Source organism: Saccostrea echinata, unplaced genomic scaffold (genome assembly GCF_033153115.1).
Source record: "Saccostrea echinata isolate AGI-Se365-2 ecotype Australia unplaced genomic scaffold, CSIRO_AGI_Sech_v1 ptg000001l, whole genome shotgun sequence".
Classification (NCBI taxonomy): Eukaryota; Metazoa; Mollusca; class Bivalvia; order Ostreida; family Ostreidae; genus Saccostrea; species Saccostrea echinata.
Window position 1 is genome coordinate 2,467,525 of NW_026889750.1, and position 20,424 is coordinate 2,487,948.

The 20,424-nt window shown below is 32.6% G+C and overlaps 3 protein-coding genes across 3 annotated transcripts; 1 reads left to right on the forward strand and 2 right to left on the reverse strand.

Moving 5' to 3' along the window:
* Positions 1-5,194: 5,194 nt before the first annotated feature.
* LOC133171473 (low molecular weight phosphotyrosine protein phosphatase-like) lies at positions 5,195-9,386 on the reverse strand. The gene is made up of 6 exons (XM_061306576.1): positions 9,324-9,386; positions 8,579-8,652; positions 8,085-8,201; positions 7,143-7,204; positions 6,297-6,399; positions 5,195-5,816 (listed from the first exon to the last, which is right to left on the reverse strand). Exons 1-6 carry the CDS (start codon positions 9,358-9,360, stop codon positions 5,733-5,735), a joined length of 477 nt encoding a protein of 158 aa, XP_061162560.1. The 5' UTR covers positions 9,361-9,386; the 3' UTR covers positions 5,195-5,732.
* A 199-nt stretch (positions 9,387-9,585) lies between these two features.
* Positions 9,586-15,000, forward strand: LOC133172404 (transmembrane protein 237-like). Its single transcript, XM_061307665.1, has 5 exons — positions 9,586-9,926; positions 10,321-10,606; positions 11,305-11,620; positions 12,374-12,548; positions 13,886-15,000. The coding sequence occupies exons 1-5, from the start codon at positions 9,627-9,629 to the stop codon at positions 14,081-14,083; spliced, it is 1,275 nt and encodes a 424-aa protein (XP_061163649.1). The 5' UTR covers positions 9,586-9,626; the 3' UTR covers positions 14,084-15,000.
* An 818-nt stretch (positions 15,001-15,818) lies between these two features.
* LOC133173360 (uncharacterized) lies at positions 15,819-19,916 on the reverse strand. The gene is made up of 6 exons (XM_061308682.1): positions 19,801-19,916; positions 19,662-19,710; positions 18,860-19,368; positions 18,177-18,278; positions 17,789-18,077; positions 15,819-16,481 (listed from the first exon to the last, which is right to left on the reverse strand). Exons 1-6 carry the CDS (start codon positions 19,849-19,851, stop codon positions 16,246-16,248), a joined length of 1,236 nt encoding a protein of 411 aa, XP_061164666.1. The 5' UTR covers positions 19,852-19,916; the 3' UTR covers positions 15,819-16,245.
* Positions 19,917-20,424: the final 508 nt, after the last annotated feature.

Here is a 20,424-nt window from a genome sequence, read left to right on the forward strand (position 1 = left end):
TATCATATTGTCAATTTATGATGCAATCGAGCTTGTCGAATACTTTGAAAGTTCTTCGACCGTTGTTGTGACTTTGGTGCAGAGTGGCATATAACTATGGCTATGCATGACCATTTATAGATGGAACATTATTTTCTTCAGAGAAGTGGACAGGCATAGCCCACAAGGTGGAGGATTCTTTTGAGAGAATAGGGTGATAAATGTGACACCTACCAAAAATTACCAAACAGGTTATGGCAATTACATACTTAGAATAATTTTCAGCAATACACAGGTTTAGTAATATTTTGCTATTACAAAATTATGTACAGAAACAGCTACATGTAAGTGAGCACCCCTTTGCATTGTCACATAAATCCGAAAGAGCAAAACTTCTGTTGAAGAACAGATGGGTTAATGCAACGACACGGCAAATACATATATAAGATGGTAAAAGAATTGTGATACAGCATCTATCACACTTAAAATTTTAACTTACAACGACCTGAACCTTCACTTTACACATAAAATGGAATCTTTAGATTGACTTTTAACATCCTTTTTTTAGAAAAGTTTTTTTTTATGATTTCTGAATGCTAAGGCCTATAGGGTTCGCTTTGAAAAAAATATTGCCGACAGACATTTCGATCTGTGATTTTTCGCTAAAGAAATTTAATATCTTGTTCACCAAGGCAAAAAAAGGAAATTTAGACTACATTTAAAAGCAGAGTTTTGAGCAAAACAATGATATTTATAAGGACCAAATTAGCGGTTTCCAAACAGATTGTTGATAAAACAGTTTTTGAAAAGCAAAGTCAAGAGTTTTTGCAATTTATTATTGTGTTCACGCTCAGCATTTGGGTAATTTGAATGTGACAAAAATTTATATCAGTGCAAATGTTTAGTTTTCAAATATTTTTAAAAATCTCAAAATAATGTACCCAGTTCTTAATCATGCTACCATTGAACTTACATCAAGAAAAAAATCCAGCATTTCTTTGTTTTTAACCAACTTTCTCATTCCCTTATTTTTCTATTTGTCTAGTATTTTCACAATGACACAGTTTTGTTCTTAAATAAAATCAGAAAAACTACAAATTACAATGTATCAACTAAATATGACAACCTTTCATTCCAAAAATAGTATCAAACATTAATGATAACAATTGAGAGCTTCCTGTTTTCAATTACCTTGAAGGTTGACACTTTTTCTATTGTCCACTACCGTGCTAGCGGTACCAAATAACCTCAACCTCAAGATTTTATACGCAATATTCACACAATAAAATTTTCAATACACGGGGGAAATTTGCAACTTTTAAAAATTAGACTGCATTTTCTTGGAAAAGGAAAGATCCAATTTACATCCATGTCCCCAATAACTAAATTCACTTCTTAAAGGTGCATAGACACAGATTTGAAGTTTATATTTTCTCAAATTTTCTGTATAATATCACAACTTATATGTTGCTATAGCATTTCACACGAAAATAAAATTAAAAACTTATTTAATCTGGAAATATTGAAACTACGAATTTCGGGAGGCGTTTGATCCAGGGCGAGAGGCAGTCCAGGGCGAGAGGGAGAGTCTTGGTTATGCATTTACAACAGCACATGTGAGAGAGAGTCAGATACGGCAGCCCTGACGGACAACTCGGGACCAGCATTTAAAAAGTTATGTGTTTAAAAGAATTCCACTCTTTGAAAATTATATTGATTAAACCAAAAGATATTTCACACAGCATTATGAAAGTTTAGGAAACAGTGATTTATGTGTTATTTGTGAATTTATATTCAATGTTTCATTTGTGAAAATTACGTATGAGGAAATTCAACACCAAAATTCTGAAAATGTTAAGCAGAGGTGCTGTGATAAGTTAACCCTACTTTCCAGGACACTTCCTAGGACGGTCTGCAGATAGAAATTTCATTTCTATTATTTTTAATTATTTTGTTGTAAAAAGTTATTTTTGTTTTGTTTATTAAATTTTGTTAAAATTTCAGTTTGTTGTTTCCTTGATTTATTCGGGTTCTAAAGGTGTATAACTCACATCTCAACAAGTGAAATAAAATTTATCACATTTAAAACATTAACAGACAACGACCTGATCTTTTACTTTTATCATAAAATACAATCAGTATTGACTTTTGTAATGTATACGATTTGTAAACACTGAGGCCGGCGTTAGAAAATTTTGCCAATAGATATTCCAAATTTTGATTTTTTATTTAAAGAAATGATACATCTTGTTAATCAAGGGGGAAAAAATGAAAAACTAAACCTCACAAGAGAGTTTGGAGCAAAACATATTTTATAAGTATCAAATTAGCGGTTTTAAAACTGTGTATTTGATAAATTTATCAATAGTGAACAATTTTGGCAAATTGTTATCGTGTTATGGCTCAGAATCTACGTAATTTGAAAGTAACCAAAATTTATGTTAGACAAAATGTAGTTTAGTTCTGGGTTGCAGTTTTCAAAAATGCGCTGCTCTGATAGTGCTTATTGAGAGATATTTGTCTCATCTCTTGGATAGATCAACTTTAGAATTAGTCCTTACTTCATAAAGATATGACAGTTTGTGGGCATTTTACGAGGGTCGTTCGATAAATAATGCAAAAGGTCATCTAAAAGTAAGAAAAGTGCGTAAAACATATTCTAAACATTTTCAATCCCTCAAAGCATCCCCTGTTATCTTTTACACATATCTTAAGTCTTTGTACCCATGAACAGTAAACCTCAGCATACCCATCGTTAGGGATGCCCAAAGACAATGATGAATATCACTTTCCATGACATATCTAATATTGTACAATCTTCCTTTGATTGTTTTCATGCATTTTTAGAATAAAAAGACCTCACAATGTCTGAGATCTAGCGAATATGGGGGATTGTAAAGTTCTGTAAACTTTCTTTTCTCCAGAATTTCATTCATTTCTCTGTGCTTATTTGCAGCAGCGATGCCAGGTGCAAGAATATTACCCTGGGGCGGTTTTTGGACTGCCTTTGCAGGAAGTATGTTTATCTTTCCTCAGTGCAATTTGAACATAAAAGTTACCATTGATGGTCCTTCCTTTGGGTGTACCTACATATTTTACTGGACCTCTTCAAAAAAAAGAACGCTAATAAAACATGCCTGGAGCTCTTGTTTCTCTTTACAATAATAAGAACGATAGCTTTTCCTTTGATTCCACATTTTATTATTGATCTTCCTTCTTGGCTATAAAAAGTGTACCCATGTTCGTCATCCATCACGCAAATTTAACAAATTTTCTATTTTGTTAAAATTTAGTGTGTATTTTTCTCTTAAGCTTAAGAAAAAAAGGCGCATATCTGAGAGAAATATTATTATATTCATTTCCATTGTCAGAATTCTATAAAATGTTATATGACGATGAAATGCTTAGTGTTCTAGCAACAGAGCAATGTCTTTGGATGTAAATCTGACATTTTCAGATATCATGTTGCACATTGCATCGATAATTTTTGGTGTCCCTAAAAATTTCAATCGACTGGTTTAACTTTTTATTTTAACTCTCCTTTTTTACTTTTGAATTTCTGAATTAATCTGAAAACTATACAGCGTTAAGAGGGCGGGGTGATCGTGGCCATTTTTACACTATATTGATCTCCTTTAAACTTTTAATATGAATTCTTCGGCGATTCATGTAAAGAAGCACAGTTTTCACATACGCTCTCATTTTCATCTACTTGGCAGAGATCATTTTAAACAGTTTTCAGTTCAGTGTAGTAACCATGCATACTTTAAAAGTGAATTTCTTTGCGAGGACAATAGGAAAAATCATGACGTTTTCTGTGATTAGGAGCCCTTTAATTGAACGTTTCAACTGTGAAAAAATAAAGTTAAATAGATCTACATGTACATTTACTATGACATACTGTTTGTTGCATTATTTATTAAACGACCCTCGTTTTTCAATTCCAGGATAAATGTTTCATGGTAATCTTTATTAAATGTATATCTATATCAAATTTTATATCATTCTGTAGCCTTGGACTATTGGTTTTGATATTCAAAGTGATTTTTTTCTTTGTGCTTTTTTATCTCGGTAGTAAATTTGATACTGGAAATACCCTTCGCAGCATACATGTATTGGTGCCAATTGTTCCCAGGTTGTTCTATGATCTCACTAAAATCTTTTAAATTCTTGAGAAAAGTACAGAAGTCAAACAAAACATTTTTGTGTTCATGACTGTTTAAGCACACATTTTTACTAGAAAGTTACTATTTCATTATTTGTTTGGGTAGAAACTTTAAAAAAGGAAATATTTCTTTCCTTCCAAAATAAAATTAGTGTAGCATATATGCTTTTCCTGTGAACTTTTTCATATATACATGCATATAAAATTTTTAAATAATACTTAAGTCTACATGGAGCTTTTTCTTGGTGAACACAATTATATTTTTTTTAAACAGGTTGTTTGTTCCATCAAATTTCTGCAGGTCCTTTAAACAATGTCTAAATACCATATAAACTTTCATCATGCCAACATCAAATTTTGCACACATAAAAACATTTTTCTTTGTTTTGAACAATATTTCTTATTCCTTTATTTTTCTATTTATATCGTCAACTTTCCTTACTTATGTAGCAATATACCCTTATCACCTGCATATGGGTTATATGTCTCTCAGTTGATACGATACGCAAAAGCTTGCTCTATGTATGAACAATTTCTAAAATGAGGCAAGCTATTGAGAAACAAGTAGATGAAACAAGAATATCAACAGTCTCGTTTGAAGTCATCATTTCACAAGTTTTATGGTCGAAACAATGACCTTGGCAGCACATACATCCTATCATTGAGTCAAATGCTGACTGACTTTTTTCATACTAATTGTTAGGCCATTATTTATACACTGAACTGTCTACAGATTTTTTCGTTTTTATTCGATCATGACAAGGAGCACATGGCGGGTGTGACCGGTCGGCAGGGGATGCTCACTCCTCCATGGCACCTGATCCCACCTCTAAATTATTTTAGGTCCATGTTTGCTCTGCTCCAAATTTGTATCGTTTCATTGGACTTTCGAGATTGAATACTGTTCGTTATCTTCATATTTCATTTCACTACTATGAAAACAACATGATTTTGACCTTGAATAAAATAAAATAAACAAATTGCAGTGAATCAACAACATATAAAATTTCACACCAAAATGGTATAAAATATTGATGATAAAAAACTCTCTAGTTTTCAGTTTAATTCATTAAATCTTATATGTGTAAATTACACAATAAAATTTTCAACATATAAATATATGTATAGCTAAAAAGGGAAAAGCACCAACTGTATCAGTGAGACACATGCTTGATTTATAACCAACTTTCCATGAAGTAAAGGACGATTATTTTCTTTACCGTGCAATATAACAAATAATTATAATTTCTACAGTTCAAAAATATACAATATGATCTTACAGAGAGCATTCAGATCTCAGCTATTCCAAACTCTCTTATTCTATTCTATCTCCAATACATTTAGAAATGGAAAAGTTTTTTATTTTAATCTCTTAACTTTTCTTTCTGAACAGTTCTGCAAAAATTGGGCAACTGCAAAAATTATTTGAATTGGGAGAAGGGTCCATGTAAAATACAAATTTTGCATAACAGAACATTGTAATAATGTTTGTTTAAAAAAATTCAGTATGCTTGTACAAATTACATACTTCAAAATTATGAATACTACAGCTAGCTTTGAGCTGTAAAGTGTAGAGGTCTGAAAAATATCATGATGTAATGCTATCATAAAACCCTCGGCAGCATCGGTAAACTTTGTCATATACATCTTGGAAGGCCTGTATATCATCACTCTGTTAAATTCAAAATAACATGCTGCATGTCACCGAAAACAAATCATTTATTGAAATAAATCTTAACAAGTTTATTAAGTACAAAATTTCAAACTTCAAATAGATATTTTGATGCATGTGCTTGTTTCAATAGTAAATGATTCCTTGATTAATTGGAAATACTTAGTTTTGTTTCTATGTACACTGTACAAATAAACATAAATGTATACTGTACATGCACATAAATTTATGTATTCAAAATTTAGTCCAATCATTGGATATGGAGTTGTTCAGGTAATCATGATTAGCACTACACACACCTGCACCATGTATTGCATTTATTAAAAATTTCTTAGAAAATCCTTGTCCGCTACAAAGCCGCTAAAGTATGAAGCTTTTTTTTTAAAGTACACGTACAGTTTTTATTACAGAATTTCTGGATTTGGTACTTTTACCTACATACACTTATACAATTACTTATATTAGGATTAGGTCACTTACATAATAAGGATCCTCCACATATGTCTTGCTTCCATCTGTGTCGTAGTCACCAAAAATCACCAGCTTAGCTCTACAGTTCTTGGGTTTCAAATCATTTAAATCACTGAAAATATTACAATAACATTGTACAAGTATGTTATCAAATAATATCCCAAATTCACATTAAAATGTAAACCCTACTTCTAAATAAACATAGCTACATGCAACACCTCTGGCTTAAAAAGATCATGTATTAACTTTAATATATGTATGTCCATTATATTTCTCTTGAAACTGATTGCTCTCATCAATCTATTAACAATAAACTAGTTAGAACTGGTCTTTAAAGCCATCTGTGTGTGAAAAATTTGTTAAGGAAGAACTCAGATCTTCCATAAAATTTATAATATGGACAGACCAACAATGCAGTATTTTACTTAATTTCATCCACTTTCTATGGATAATTTATACAGATATGCATATAAACAATAAAATGTCTTATTTTTCTTTGTTAATGTGGAGACTAATGGTTGCAATCATTGCAAAAAAACATTTATGCAGGTTATGTATTTTTCTGCAATGCCCCAACAGTTATCCCTGTATTAACAAACAAAAAAACATTTTGTTGTTTAAATATTATACAAAACACTTATTTCTAAACTTCATTTTTCTAATATGAAAAATTTCAATTCTTGGGGGGAAAAAGATCTCTGTGATAAAAATTGTAACTTTTGAAACTTGTAGACTTCATGCAGTGATTTTGTGAAATTATGCATACAAAATCTGTTTATTCTCTTTACTGAGTTTAACTGAAATGAAAACTCTGGTCAGCATACACAATACAAAGTTTCAAATTTATCTAGTTACCTCATATTATCATCATCCATACCAACTATGTAATCAAAGTCTGAAAAGTCTGCAGGTCTGATCTGAAATAAATGAAATGCAACCATTTGGTAGGCCAGTCAGATCACCCCAAGACATTTATTACAATTACATTAATCTACAGACATCAAGAAATAGGAAAAACTTAATTTGATCTTGATGGCACCCAAAGATTTATGTTCTTTAAAACCATTGTTATGGTATGTTTTGTTTGTTTGTTTGTTGTTTAACGTCCCTCTTGAGAATTTTTCACTCATATGGAGACACCATCACTTGCTGATGGAGAGCTGCAAATTTTGACCTATGTTTGGCACTCAGGGCCATTGAGCAGTGAGGGACCTTTTTCGTGCCAGCACCTACTGCGACACGGGACCTCGGTTTATACGGTCTCATCCGAAGGACCAGTCTCCATGTCCCATGTTAAGGTATGTAATCAAACTTAAGGTATGCCACTCGTCAGCTTTTTAGAAAAGTTCAGTCAGAACCTTCAACTTCAAAATTATTTATTACAATTCAATTTTTATAACATATTTAAGTAAAACAATGCAAATCATTCAACATTCAATTAAAAAACTGCTCTCAAATTGATAAAGAAGCAAGATTTATGATGGACTATTTTTAATTTTTTGGTCTTTTGCCCAGTCTCATTTGAAAAAGTTTAAAGACAATAAAATATATGCAAAACCATCAATGCAACACTAAACAAACACTGGCAATTACCATATTTGAACCATTGCACACCATGTTATGTTTGATCTTTAGAATACATACAGTTATGCAATATTCAGGATTTTACAATGAGAAAAACTATTTGGGTTGGGGCATAAAATTCAGGTCAGTCAGGTAACCATAAACAAACATATTTTTTTTCTAAGGCCCTAAGAATATGAATTCAAATTATTGTATCTCTATACACCTGTATACCTGTCTACATTTGTGGCTGTAGGAGGTGATGCCATTTTTCTGTAGTGTTTTAGTTGTTCTTTTGTCTGGATTTTTCCCCACATGCATATCTATAATTGCAGCACTGTCTACCTTCCACTTAAATAAAGAAAAATACAAACTATGAATACAACAGAAATAATATAAAATAGTTAATAAACAGGACATACACTTTTCTTATCATTTGTGAGCTGTTTCAAAATCTTCAAAATATTGCAAAAAGGCCTGTCTTTTTTTTTTCTTTTTTTTTTACAGTGTATGTGTATTCTTTATATTTTTAAAGGTTTTTTTGCATGTCAGCCAACTTTTCTTATCTATTTCCTATCCTATCTGAGTAAAATGAAAGACTGTGATACTTTTTAACTCAAGCCTTTGAGTTTCTCATCAAGGCCAATCATAAGAAGTTCTGTTGCCCATCATATACAACTAGTAATTTAGACATAATCACTTTATAATAAGTCAACAAAAGCACTTACTGAATCCCTTTCTCCTTTCTTCTCTAACAAGTCTAGAAATAATGCCTCTGAAATGGGTGATCTACAAATGTTACCTGCAGTATCAAATAAAACATATTAATTCATAAAGATGCACAAGTACATAATTTTAGCACAGTTTTATAAGCTCTGTATGTAGTTATGTGTTTTTGATGATGGGTTAATAGCAAATAAACAATGCAAAGTAATTTTTATGAAAGAAAAAGATTTTGAATTAATTTTTTATATCTCAAAACCTTTTTTTTTTTTTTGGTTGAGATTATCTTCCCAGTTCTATGATAAAACTTTTGACTGTAACTTTTACCCAAGAACATATCACCCAGTAACACAGTCATTACTCTTTCTATATATCAACATAAGAACTTCTAAGTCATTAAATTATTAGCCATGTACAAAACTTTTAAAAATTAGATATACATTCAGGACTGTTGTAAGAGCAACATGGTCCACAAGGGCTTGTCAAGAAATATTTGCTTTTTCTAGAATATAGTCACCTTAAATACATTCACTCCTTCTATAAAATACAAAAGGGGGGATCTAGAAGGGTTCACGGGGTGAATATATTTAATTAAGAGGGCACACATCGTGACAAGCCCCATTGCATGGACGCATTTTATTTCATTCAGAACTTATGTCTAAACTTAACATTTATCTAATACTGATATTTGGACCAAACAACTTTGTTGTAAAATGAAGTATAATAAAGCTGCTTTTGCAGCTGACATACCCAAGCAAATGAAGAGGACAGACTTTTTGGCTGTCATTTTTTTCCTTTACCTCGGGATCGGCATTTTATTTAAAAGGTACCGATCCCGGTGCTTTTAAATTTATTTTTTAATTATAATTATTTCAGGAGTATTTAAACACTTTTCCTAATTTAAAAATGTATTGTACCTGTATTAAATATTGATGTTACAATACCGAAAAAATCAACAGTTTTTCCTTACTATTTCTTCTTCTTTTTTTCGTGATGCTGTAAGCTAAAAATTTTTGAAGGCCGCTTACAACAAAATTTACATTGACAACAAAAATGTCGGACACAGGAGCAGATCCACCGAAAAGGAGCAAAAAACTTCCACCAATTTCATCTGAGGATGGAGATGAACCAAAGAAACCTGTCAAAAAGAAAAAGAAGAAAGTTCCAAGCGTTGAAACAAATGGCACAACCTCTCCGAGATCCGATGAAACACCAACAAAGAAAAAGGTGGTGAAAAAGAAAGAGGGTGAAACAGCAGATAAACCAACACCAAAGAAACGTAAGAAACCGGCAACTACGGAGGAAAGCGAAGCAGACCCCACTTCTGCTCGAAGTGCAGCAAGTAAAGACGAGGTAGGCAGACAACGATAGTTCATAACAGAAAATTAGACGAAATAATGTTGCACAGAGGGATGTGTTCATACATGTTTCAGTAAATAGACATTAACGAATTTTTAATGCCTAAGTTAATTGAAATGGGTGAATAATGTTATATTCATTCTTTTATTTAAAAAAAATGAAGGATGTGATTTTTTTTTAAATTAATCACCTGTTAAGTACTTATTTCAACAGATTTCATCGAGCTAGAGGGTATGTCTGGGCTTTGGGGGAACCAGGGATAAATAAGATGGATAAGATATGTTTATATACAATGTCAAGTTCCTGAGCAGGTATTAGGTACATTGTACATGTATGTAAATCTACTTGAAATAAATATTTATGTGAATGCATATATTCTCTCTCCAAGGATGTTACTGGAAGCAAAGCAAGTCTGATATCAAAGGAAACAAAAGGAAGTGGCACACCAAAGAAGAAAGTCAGAAAGAAGAAGAAGCCAGCTTCCACCACAGGCACACCCAGAGAGGAAGATGAATGGGGAGACACACTTACAGCTGAATTGCAAACTATACATGAAGATGTTGTGAGTCCCAAGAGTAAAAAAGAACAGGACGAGGTCCTTTTACATCCCTTTGCAACAGAGGCAGCAGTTTTGAAAAGTCAGCCACTGGAGAAACTTTTCATAGAGACAGACAGTAAGTTTTTGTAGAAGCATATATATATTTCTTTAATATGAATTTGTTTTTGTACAACACGCAGTTGATCACAAGATATTCTTTTCTCCGTCACCCATTGGTCAATATATGTATGTATTTCTCTGTATTCATGAAAAGGTAATGGGCAGTTTCATTGGCAACATCAATGGCTATCCATTGTTGTTAAAAATTATCTTATTTATTATTTTATTATTTATTCTTATCTATAATCAAGAGGCTTTTGTTAGAAAAAAATCAGAGTCTCACAAAGTTATCAGAAAATATGTGCTAATTAAAGTCTTAAGCTCTTTATAAACAAGACTAAATTTATGAAATGATGGATATGGTGTTTATTTAATGTTGAATAGTTTTTAAGGAAGTGAAGAGATTTGAATTTAATCAATGAGATTCAATCTGATTAAAATCAGCTGTTCTGATATGATACCATTTACAAGCATCAGATATTCGTGAGCAGTAGCATATCAGAACAGCTGATTTTATTCAGATTGATCAAAGATATTGATTAAATTGGTTCTTATTTTGTTCGTCAAAAGATTTGTAGAAAAAATGAAATAACTTACTTTTAGTCACATGATGGTCACATTGTATTTTTAATCTTTATGTTATCTGTCTCTATTCTAAATTATGTTCACAATCAGGAATTCCATGTTCACCCATGTAATTATTCTTTCCTCCAGGTGGATTTAAAGGAGAAAACAAAGTGAAATTTGCCAAGAAATGGGCAGAAGAGGAAGCTATCCGGGAACTAGAACCTGATCAGCCCGTTGAGTCCACCATACTGTTTGCGATAGGAACACACAAAGTTTTTGTGACATTCTGTTTGTTTTTACATGGACTTACAGCAGGCATTGCTATGTGGCACCTGACAATGACCTACATATTGTTATATTTCTCATACATTGACTTTTTGGAGCACTATAGAATTTTAGCTCTTCCAGTACAGTGCATGTTTTATATTCTTCTGGTGTTGTGTACAGTTTCAGCCTGTGACAGGTAAGAATCTGATAACCTGATATAATGTAAAAGTTATATACAGTTAAACCTGAGTATCTCAAAAATTCATAAGTTGAAATCAAGGAATATATACATGCATAGGATCGCCCATTGGTTTCTGGTTAGATAAAATTCATATCCAACCACAAACCAATGAGGATTCTTTTTATTACATGTTTTACAAATAGCTATCACATGTTTTACACTGTTTTTATTTGTGAATCCACTTCATTGAATTCATCATACTTGTGATAACAAAAATTCATGAGTTACTCATATTCAGTGGTCCTGACTATATAAATCAGATTTAATGTTTGCTATCTTGAACACTCGGATATCTCAACAACTCAGTGTTAAGCTCAATGTTTCTCAAAAGTCCCACTGAATTTAGATACTGAGCCTTGAGGCTAGACTGTAAAAAGACAGATACACAGAGACATGATAGAGATGAGAAACTTGACAAAAATTTGTAGAATGTAGCTAGTATTGTTTTTCTCATACCAGTAGTTTATAAGGTAACTAAAAAAGAAATGGTATGTAAAAATGAAAGGAATTTATGTCCATTATATGGGGGTTAACAAAAGCATGACTGATAATATCACATCTTTTGATGTTCCTCCTTGGGGGAAATCCCAGAAATACATTTCTGTTATCATGGAAATAATTCAAACATCATTTAAGGAATGATTTTCTATTTCAGATTTGATATTGGATGTCCCACAGGCTGATTTAAGGAATGATTTTCTATTTCAGATTTGATATTGGACGTCCCACACGTAGATTTGTCCTCCAATCTTTTACGTTACAGACAGGAACAGTGTCTATAATCATCTACTTTATAGCTTTAATTCTCAGTCTGTGTATGGCTAATCTAGAGGATAAAATGAATCTGTATGACAAATATCCTCAGCTCTGGGTAGATGCAAATGTAAGTATCATATACATTTTATTAATGTGTATTTTGTTGTTGTATGTAAAACAACTACATAAAGCTTTCTGATAGTTCTTCTCTAAAAATTTTTACTACAGTAACCTGAAAAATGAACATATGTAGACTGAAGAAGTTTTTTTTATTATGAATTATGAATATTATGAATTCCTTGAAGGCAAAATCTCTGAAAGGAAAATAAGATGTAGGGGGATGCTATTTCTTAAAGCTGAACATAACTCGTAAATACTCCAATAGTCCATATGAGTTTTCATATCTTCAATATCAACACTCAAGTAATCCCTTTGCTCTCGGGCTACTGCTACAAGAATGAAAGACTTGTACCTTGTGTTGATTATCTAACTTTGCCTTTATTTACCTTTTATTGCGTTTTTTCATATATTTGTGTTTGTTTGTATTGCACTGATCTGTGCAACTGATGTCTCAATTCCTCAGTTACTTTTTCCCTGGTGTGGCAGATGCAGTAATTATTTTCATCACTGCTGAGTGTTCATAAAAGCAATGAAGGATACTTCCAGACTGGAGAAATCTAAAAGGGGTTTTACACTTAATTGTGACAAGTAATTGCTTATATATAGGGGTTCTAGAGAAAAAGCAGAATAAAAAGAATTATGGTGGAAAAAGATAAGTCTCCTCATTTATAAGTCATGTTCAGCTTTAAATAAGTATTTGATCTTAATAAAAGAGTGTTTTGCTGTGTGCCTGCAATGTAAAATTTACTTAAGAATTACTCCTTCAAGTGTTATATATGTCTATTAATGAAAATCACTTTGCTGTAAGCATCAATTCGTTATAAGCCTGTTCGCTATAAGCGTGTTTTACTGTATTTTAAAAACTACATTCCGGGCATGTTCATGCAATTGACATATAAAATATCCTTGGACTTTCATGACCTAAAATTTATCCTTAATATTTGAGAAAAGCATGAAATTTGTGGTTATTAATAAAAGATATAAAAACCAGAATGAAGAAAAGTCAAAATACAAATGAAAGAAAGCAAAACCAACACAACAGTAATGCCTGTTTGTGTTCATTGAAGTATGCAGTGCGATCAAATCAAACACACCTGGTAAAACACAAACAAAAACAATAACGGAGCTTGCCCATGTTTACAAACACATGTTTGATGTAAGATTCTGAAGAATACCATTGTGATTGAATAAACTTCTAAACAAAACTGCAATACAAGTGTGTCCATGCCCCTTTAACATCATACTCATCTGGGAGAGTCCTTGCCTACTGTCTTATCTTTTGTCCAATTGGAAATAAATATGTTTAATTTAGAATGTTCCCTAATGACCCTGACCTTTTTCCAGACAAATCGTACACTGTCATCAGCTGGTGATGATATATCAACCTGGAGGGACATTAACACAGCCCGCTGTTGCATGGCAATATTAGCCTGGATCGTTCTGTCTATAACAGCTTCCACAGACAGACTAACAGACAATCTCAGGGCTGGAGATGATGAATTTCTCGAAGATGTAGAACTGGGAACTCAACAGAAAGTGTGATTCGAGTGTCTTTATCTATTGTTTTTGTAAACTACGTGCTCAGTGCTTCTTTTTCCAATACAGATCTGAAATAATTGTTTTACTATATAATTTTTGTTTATATATTGTGTATTTGAGGAGAGATTAGGATCATAGCATTATAAGATAGTTCCTATTCCAGACACATGGGTATGAGGATGATTAGAATATGATTTAAATCAAAAATTTAAAATATGAAACAATTAGGCCATCTTTAAACAGTTGTTTGTTTGCCCTCTCCCGACCGACCCACTAAAAATGGCCCAACTCAAAACTTTTTAAACCTCCAGGAAACAATTTTTTAAATTCATTTTGAAGTTTTCACATCCCTTTATTAACTGTTTTGCCTTCATATTGGAGTAAAAAAAAATCCCTACCTACCTACCCAATTTTTTTTTTACCCTGAGTAGAGAGAGGGCAAGCAAACTTTTTTTAAAGATGGCGTTATGGAAATTTAAATGTGTAAATGAGAGATAAACTAAGGAAAAATGAAAAATTTCTGTTGTGTTATTGGAATTGTTCATTGTGTGTATAGATATTATGTTGCTACTTACATGATCAAAGATATTGTTTAAATGACCTCTTTTTTTATTTATTTACATTTTTTGGTTGAAAAAGAGAGGTTGTGGTATATGTATAGACTTTTATTTCTATATATTTAGTCCAGTTCTTTATGATTAGTGTTATAATTTAGGGATTTTTTTTTAAACTGCATAGGTTGTATCTAAGAGTATGTCATTTTCCTCTGCTTATCAGGAGTGAAGCTAAATATGTACTAGTTTTATAATTATTTTTCATTTTCATTAACAATTTAGTTTCAGACTAGAATAATTGATGTTATATTCAATGCATAAGAAGATGATTTTTATACAAATCTTAATTTATACTAGTAAAATGTTCAAAAGGATTGCATTTCTGTTTTTTGCTGTGTATTAACTCACATAGTATTAAGAGCTATTCTATGCAACCTCTCAAACTTTTTTGGCACACGTGGTCAGTATTGGTCACCAATTTTTATAAAACTTTGCCAATTTTTACAACTTAACACCAGAAATATACAGTAAAAATTGGTTATAGCGAAGTATTGGGGACCTGTGAATTTACTTTGCTATATGTACATATAATTCGCAATAACCATATAACAAATTTGTTAAGTACATATAGCAAATTTACAATATACATGTAGTACATGCTATCCTTCTTGTATGACTAACAAATATGTTCAGAGAAGTATTAAATACAAAACTAACCTCATTGAATAAAAGTTTTCTGATTAATTTCTTATATGAATTCCTACAAAAAATAATGTCAGATGAATATTTTTTTTATGATATATATAAGAACTTCGAAAATTCGTTATAAAAGATGTAAAATTCGTCATTTTAAACCTCTATGGGACAAAAATTTACCCTATCAGAATTTGTTATTACCATAAAATTTTTAAAGAAATTTTGAAGAATTTTTCCAGGATTCCAAAAAACTTCACTATATCCATAAATTCACTGTATTCTTGTTCATACTAAACGAGTTTCCCAGTATTTCAAATAAAATTTGGTTGCTATATCTTGGTAGCAATTGTAACAGCCAGAAAAGTTTGAAAAATTTGAGATTCAGCTACTTTGAATCTTTATTGAGCCTAAAAGACCAAGAAAATCAAACTTACACAAAAACATTACACCGTTTTGCCACTTATGCTGTAAAGAAACTAGAACGCCATTTTTCAACAAGTCGGATTTCAAACCGGTGCATAAAAACGATATAAAATTCTTCGTTTGATTTTATATATTATACGCCAATTTTTAACTGCAGCTTTTGGGTACTGCGTCGCCTTCTTACTCCAGACAATCAAATATTTTATTTAAATTGGGTTCATACATATATGTGTAATTCCTCGATGTTTGGTTATAAAGTTATGTTTTAACTGGATGAATCTATATACAAAGTTTTATTAATTCATGACATCGGGTTCCTACAAAACTACGCTTGTCTACGGAATTTTGGGACAACCCTCGTATGTTCATTTGAAGCAAAATACAGTAAGTATTCTAAGTAAACTTTCAGTACTTGGCAACATTTAAAATTTGGAAATTATGAACAATTACAGGTTTGGAAGCCAGCTTGGACATTTCTCATACACATATACATTAGTTGCTTGTTCTATCGAGTGTTTCAAATGTTCTTATGGCATGTTGAAATGACTCCTTAAATTCCCTGTAGTCTTTATTCCCAACAGGAATCATTAATTTCTCAAAACATGTCATAGCTTCTGGAACTTTCTGCTGGGGGTTGGCCATGATGAATTCAGCATTTAGTTGCTCCTGGCTTACAGAAGGACTGGCTAGACCTGTGATGAAATGGTAGAGAGCCCGCGCTTCTTCGTCTACAAATGAGTTCGCATAGAAATCTTAGTGGTGTTCGATAGCGAATTCTTGTTCAACTTTTACGATACATTTTGTGTGCAGTATGCTCAAGCTCTTGTATTTGATGAACAATATCATGGACAATACTGGTATCACAATGAATTGGTATGTACTTCTTCTATTATATAATCTAAGTGTTCTCTGAGAGATCTTGATTCATACAAAAAGCATCATTTAAGAATATTGTACTTGGTGCAAAGACATTTAAAGCTGAACACGACTCGTAAATAGGCATACGCCATTTTCGATATCATATCTACGATGCATGAACACCAGGGTATACTCTTCGCATTCGTTACACCTGACTGCTTTATTGTCACGGGTATCGGCGTGGAATGGCGACCCGTGTTCGTGCTGGTTATCTTGCATTACCTTTGTTTACATTTTATTGTAGTTACGTGTATCTGTTTGTTTGTATACTGCACTGACCATAACTACTATAACTGTAAGTTTCTTTTGTATCTTACTTTCCTGCATTAGACGAGGTATTACAGTTATTTTTTCGCTACCGAGTGATGTATAGCATACGTCCGTCTATACCGGTGTCGACTGATCATACTAAACAGTGTCCAAGTCAGGCCCTTTATATAGGGGTCCTCAGATATAGCGAGAATCCGAATAAAAATGGCGGACACATTGCTTTTACGAATCATTTTCAGCTTTAAGGAATCACTGTCTAGTTAGTAGAGTATGCCAGGGCATCAACGATAGTTGGAACCGTGGGATAATTTGCATAACGGGCGAAGCCCGTTATGCATAAATTATCCCACGTTTCCAACTATCGTTGATGTCCCTGGCATACTCTACTTACTAGACAGTGATTCCTTATATTTCCATTTCATTTTGAAATAAAATTGTAAATTTAGATTTTAAAAATGTAGACTAATAGATTTAAATTACACGAGGCCTCACATGTCAATTTTAATAGTCCCCGCCCACTGACGTCAAACACAAAGACAGCCGCACGAGAATTACATGCATATTAGGCCTCCTTAGAGTCAGACACAAAGACAGCCGCATGAGAATTACATGCATATTATGCCTTCTTAGCTACTGACCTTTCGCTTGGCAAAATTTGCATTCCGTTAGAATGATCAAGAAATCAACTCTCCTAACTTTCAAAGAGTTATCACAGAGAAAACAAATAGAAATGGAAATATTATGTTATTAATGTCTGTGATGATAAATTTCAATATTTTTGTCAATTATTATCAAAAATAAAAATGTAAAGTGACATTTTTACCAAAGATTAATAGTGTATACTCACCATTAATCTCATTAACAGAGCGTATTGCATAATCCTTGGCCTTTTGCAGTTTCTCATTAACACCATTTAAGCCCTCCAGAGCCGGAAGCAAAATTTTCTTCAGATACTCTTTATTAATGGAGTATTCGTCGGAATGAACGAAAAGGGGCTCTAACAAGGAGACGCCTTTTATTTTGTCTAGAAACTTTAGATAATTAAGACCTTTCATCAGTGCATCTATTGCTGGTCTTCTCTCATCAATAATGCTGTATTTTGTCAGCATATGGATTAACTGTTCTCTGCTGTCCATCTACAATATATATCATTTGTGAATATGTGTGAACGATGTTATATTTCATACCGTAATAACTCCTTATATAGTGTTTTGCCCTGAGGAGGTGTAACTTACGTTGAAGTGTTTTCCGGCTGGCCAGCCAATGTGTCCCACCACATTTCCCTCCTCATTCTGAATGACGTCATTTATTTGGTCATCGGTTCTGCACTCTAAGAGCTATCAAGGCAAATTGAGAGCTATTTACCAGGAAGATAATTCAATTTTACGAATAATTTCTATCTCTGAACCACAAACACTAATAAATGGTAATTAAAATTAATTTAAAATGTATCATTCTAGTATATTACAATACGTACGTTAACAGATGGTTATAAGTTTAGTACATGCACAGTGCTTCCCTTTACCAATAAAAATTGGGTGCACTTATGTTTTGAATACAGGCCCGTAGGAAGCAATTTCAGTTGGGGGGGGGGGGGGGCACAGCCATACATTTTCAGTTGAGGGGGCACTATCAACTACCAAAAATTTCTTGACAAGCAAAAAGAAAAAGAAAAAAAGGGTCATCAGACTTTTCATTGAGGGGGCACAAGCATATAGTATCTATGTTTTCTATAGTAATCTATATATCGGCAAAATTATTGGGGGGGGGGGGGGCACGGCCCCCCGTGCCCCCCCCCCCGGTTCCTACGGCCATGGAATATACAAAAATTGAAAACTTAAGATTGTGCCAGTAACAATAAAAATAGGTTCCTATCGGTACAATTTTTAACAAATAAAAAAAGTATATATATAAATACTTGATCAACAAGATATTTCACTTCTGGATTTGGAATGTCTTCTACCGTTAGGTACTGCTCAAAATCTTCATGGTCTACCATGAAATGATACAGTCCTGGATTTAAGTATGGAAATCCACAATCAAAATTCAAAATGGCTTCCACTATTCCAATACCGACTGCAGTCAAATCGTCCAATCTGTCCTGAGCAAAATTTGGCACTAGTCGAGGAAAATTCCCAATAAAGAGTCCCCTGTCTCTGATAGCTTGCAGGAAGAAAGTCGAATAAAACTCTCTTCTAAAACCACCTCCATCATAGTCATATTCCCTAGAATCATCAAAAACGATCATCAAGGACTCGTGGCGAATGGAGGCACTTTTTCTTCGGATTTCAGAGACTTTGCCTTTGTAGTGTGACATTGCAGTTGTGAACATGTCTGATTTCTGGACTTTGAAGCATTGTCTGATCTGTTCCCCACCTATTATTTGTTCCAAAATGGGTCTGATTTTTTCTTTGTACATCCAGAAATCTAAGAAGAAGAATCTGGTTACATAAGATACAGTACCGGGTATGTAATTCAGTAATAAATATTACGATAGCTAAAACATAATAATATCAGTTCACTCATACATGCATATACATGTAATTGTATTCTATTTGATATCCATTGCTTTAATGATTGTTTTGTTGAATTTTATTGAAAAAATCTTTGTTCAGTTATACAAAAAGGTACTCCAGTTGGATCATCTTGTTTATTAAATCAAAAAGGAATCTAAAATAATAGCAATATCTGTATCCAATGTTGCTCGCTTGCTTACTTACTTGCACATGTTGGAATATGGGCAACATCAGCAACCCTCTTAAATGCAGCCTGTAAGGTATCAATGTATAAGTTTTCAGTTTATTTTTTCAGCGTAGAATTTATATTTTGATATTGATATTATAGTAAGCAAATTTTAACCTGAAATTTCTCGCTCGTTTCCTGGGAATGGGAACTGGTCTCACCACCCATCGTTCTATCTGATGCTCAGAGTGTCTTGCTCACTAAAAATCACATACGTCTATGACTTTTTTTTTCTCAGGGAACATGTAGTTGCTGTTTTTGAATTAAGACAAAATAGACTGTTTCTGTGTGTACAAATACAAGGAGAGGTGCATACAAGACTCTGTTCCTTAAATGACATCAAAAAGAACCTTCAGTGTTTTGAGAAATACGACAATGATCGGTACATAGGATTTTATGGTTCGTCTGAACAATAACGGAATATATCTCAGAGGAGGTAAAAATAAAGAGGTGATTTATTCAGCTGAGATTTTTTAAACTACCGTAAACTAAATAATTGAACTCCATTCTCTGGTATATTTCATTGGTAGTAAACAAATCTACTCGAAATACAGATAAACGCTGAAAAACAATATACCTTTAAAATAGTCATGGTATAATCCTGCAAAAACAATGTTCTATTCTTTTTGAGGGAAATACCAACATTTTTAAGTATTTGAATAGAGGTATGTGGGTACTATTGGTTAAAATTCACAGAAAATCACGGACATTCAATAAATGCACAACGGGTATACAATGAAT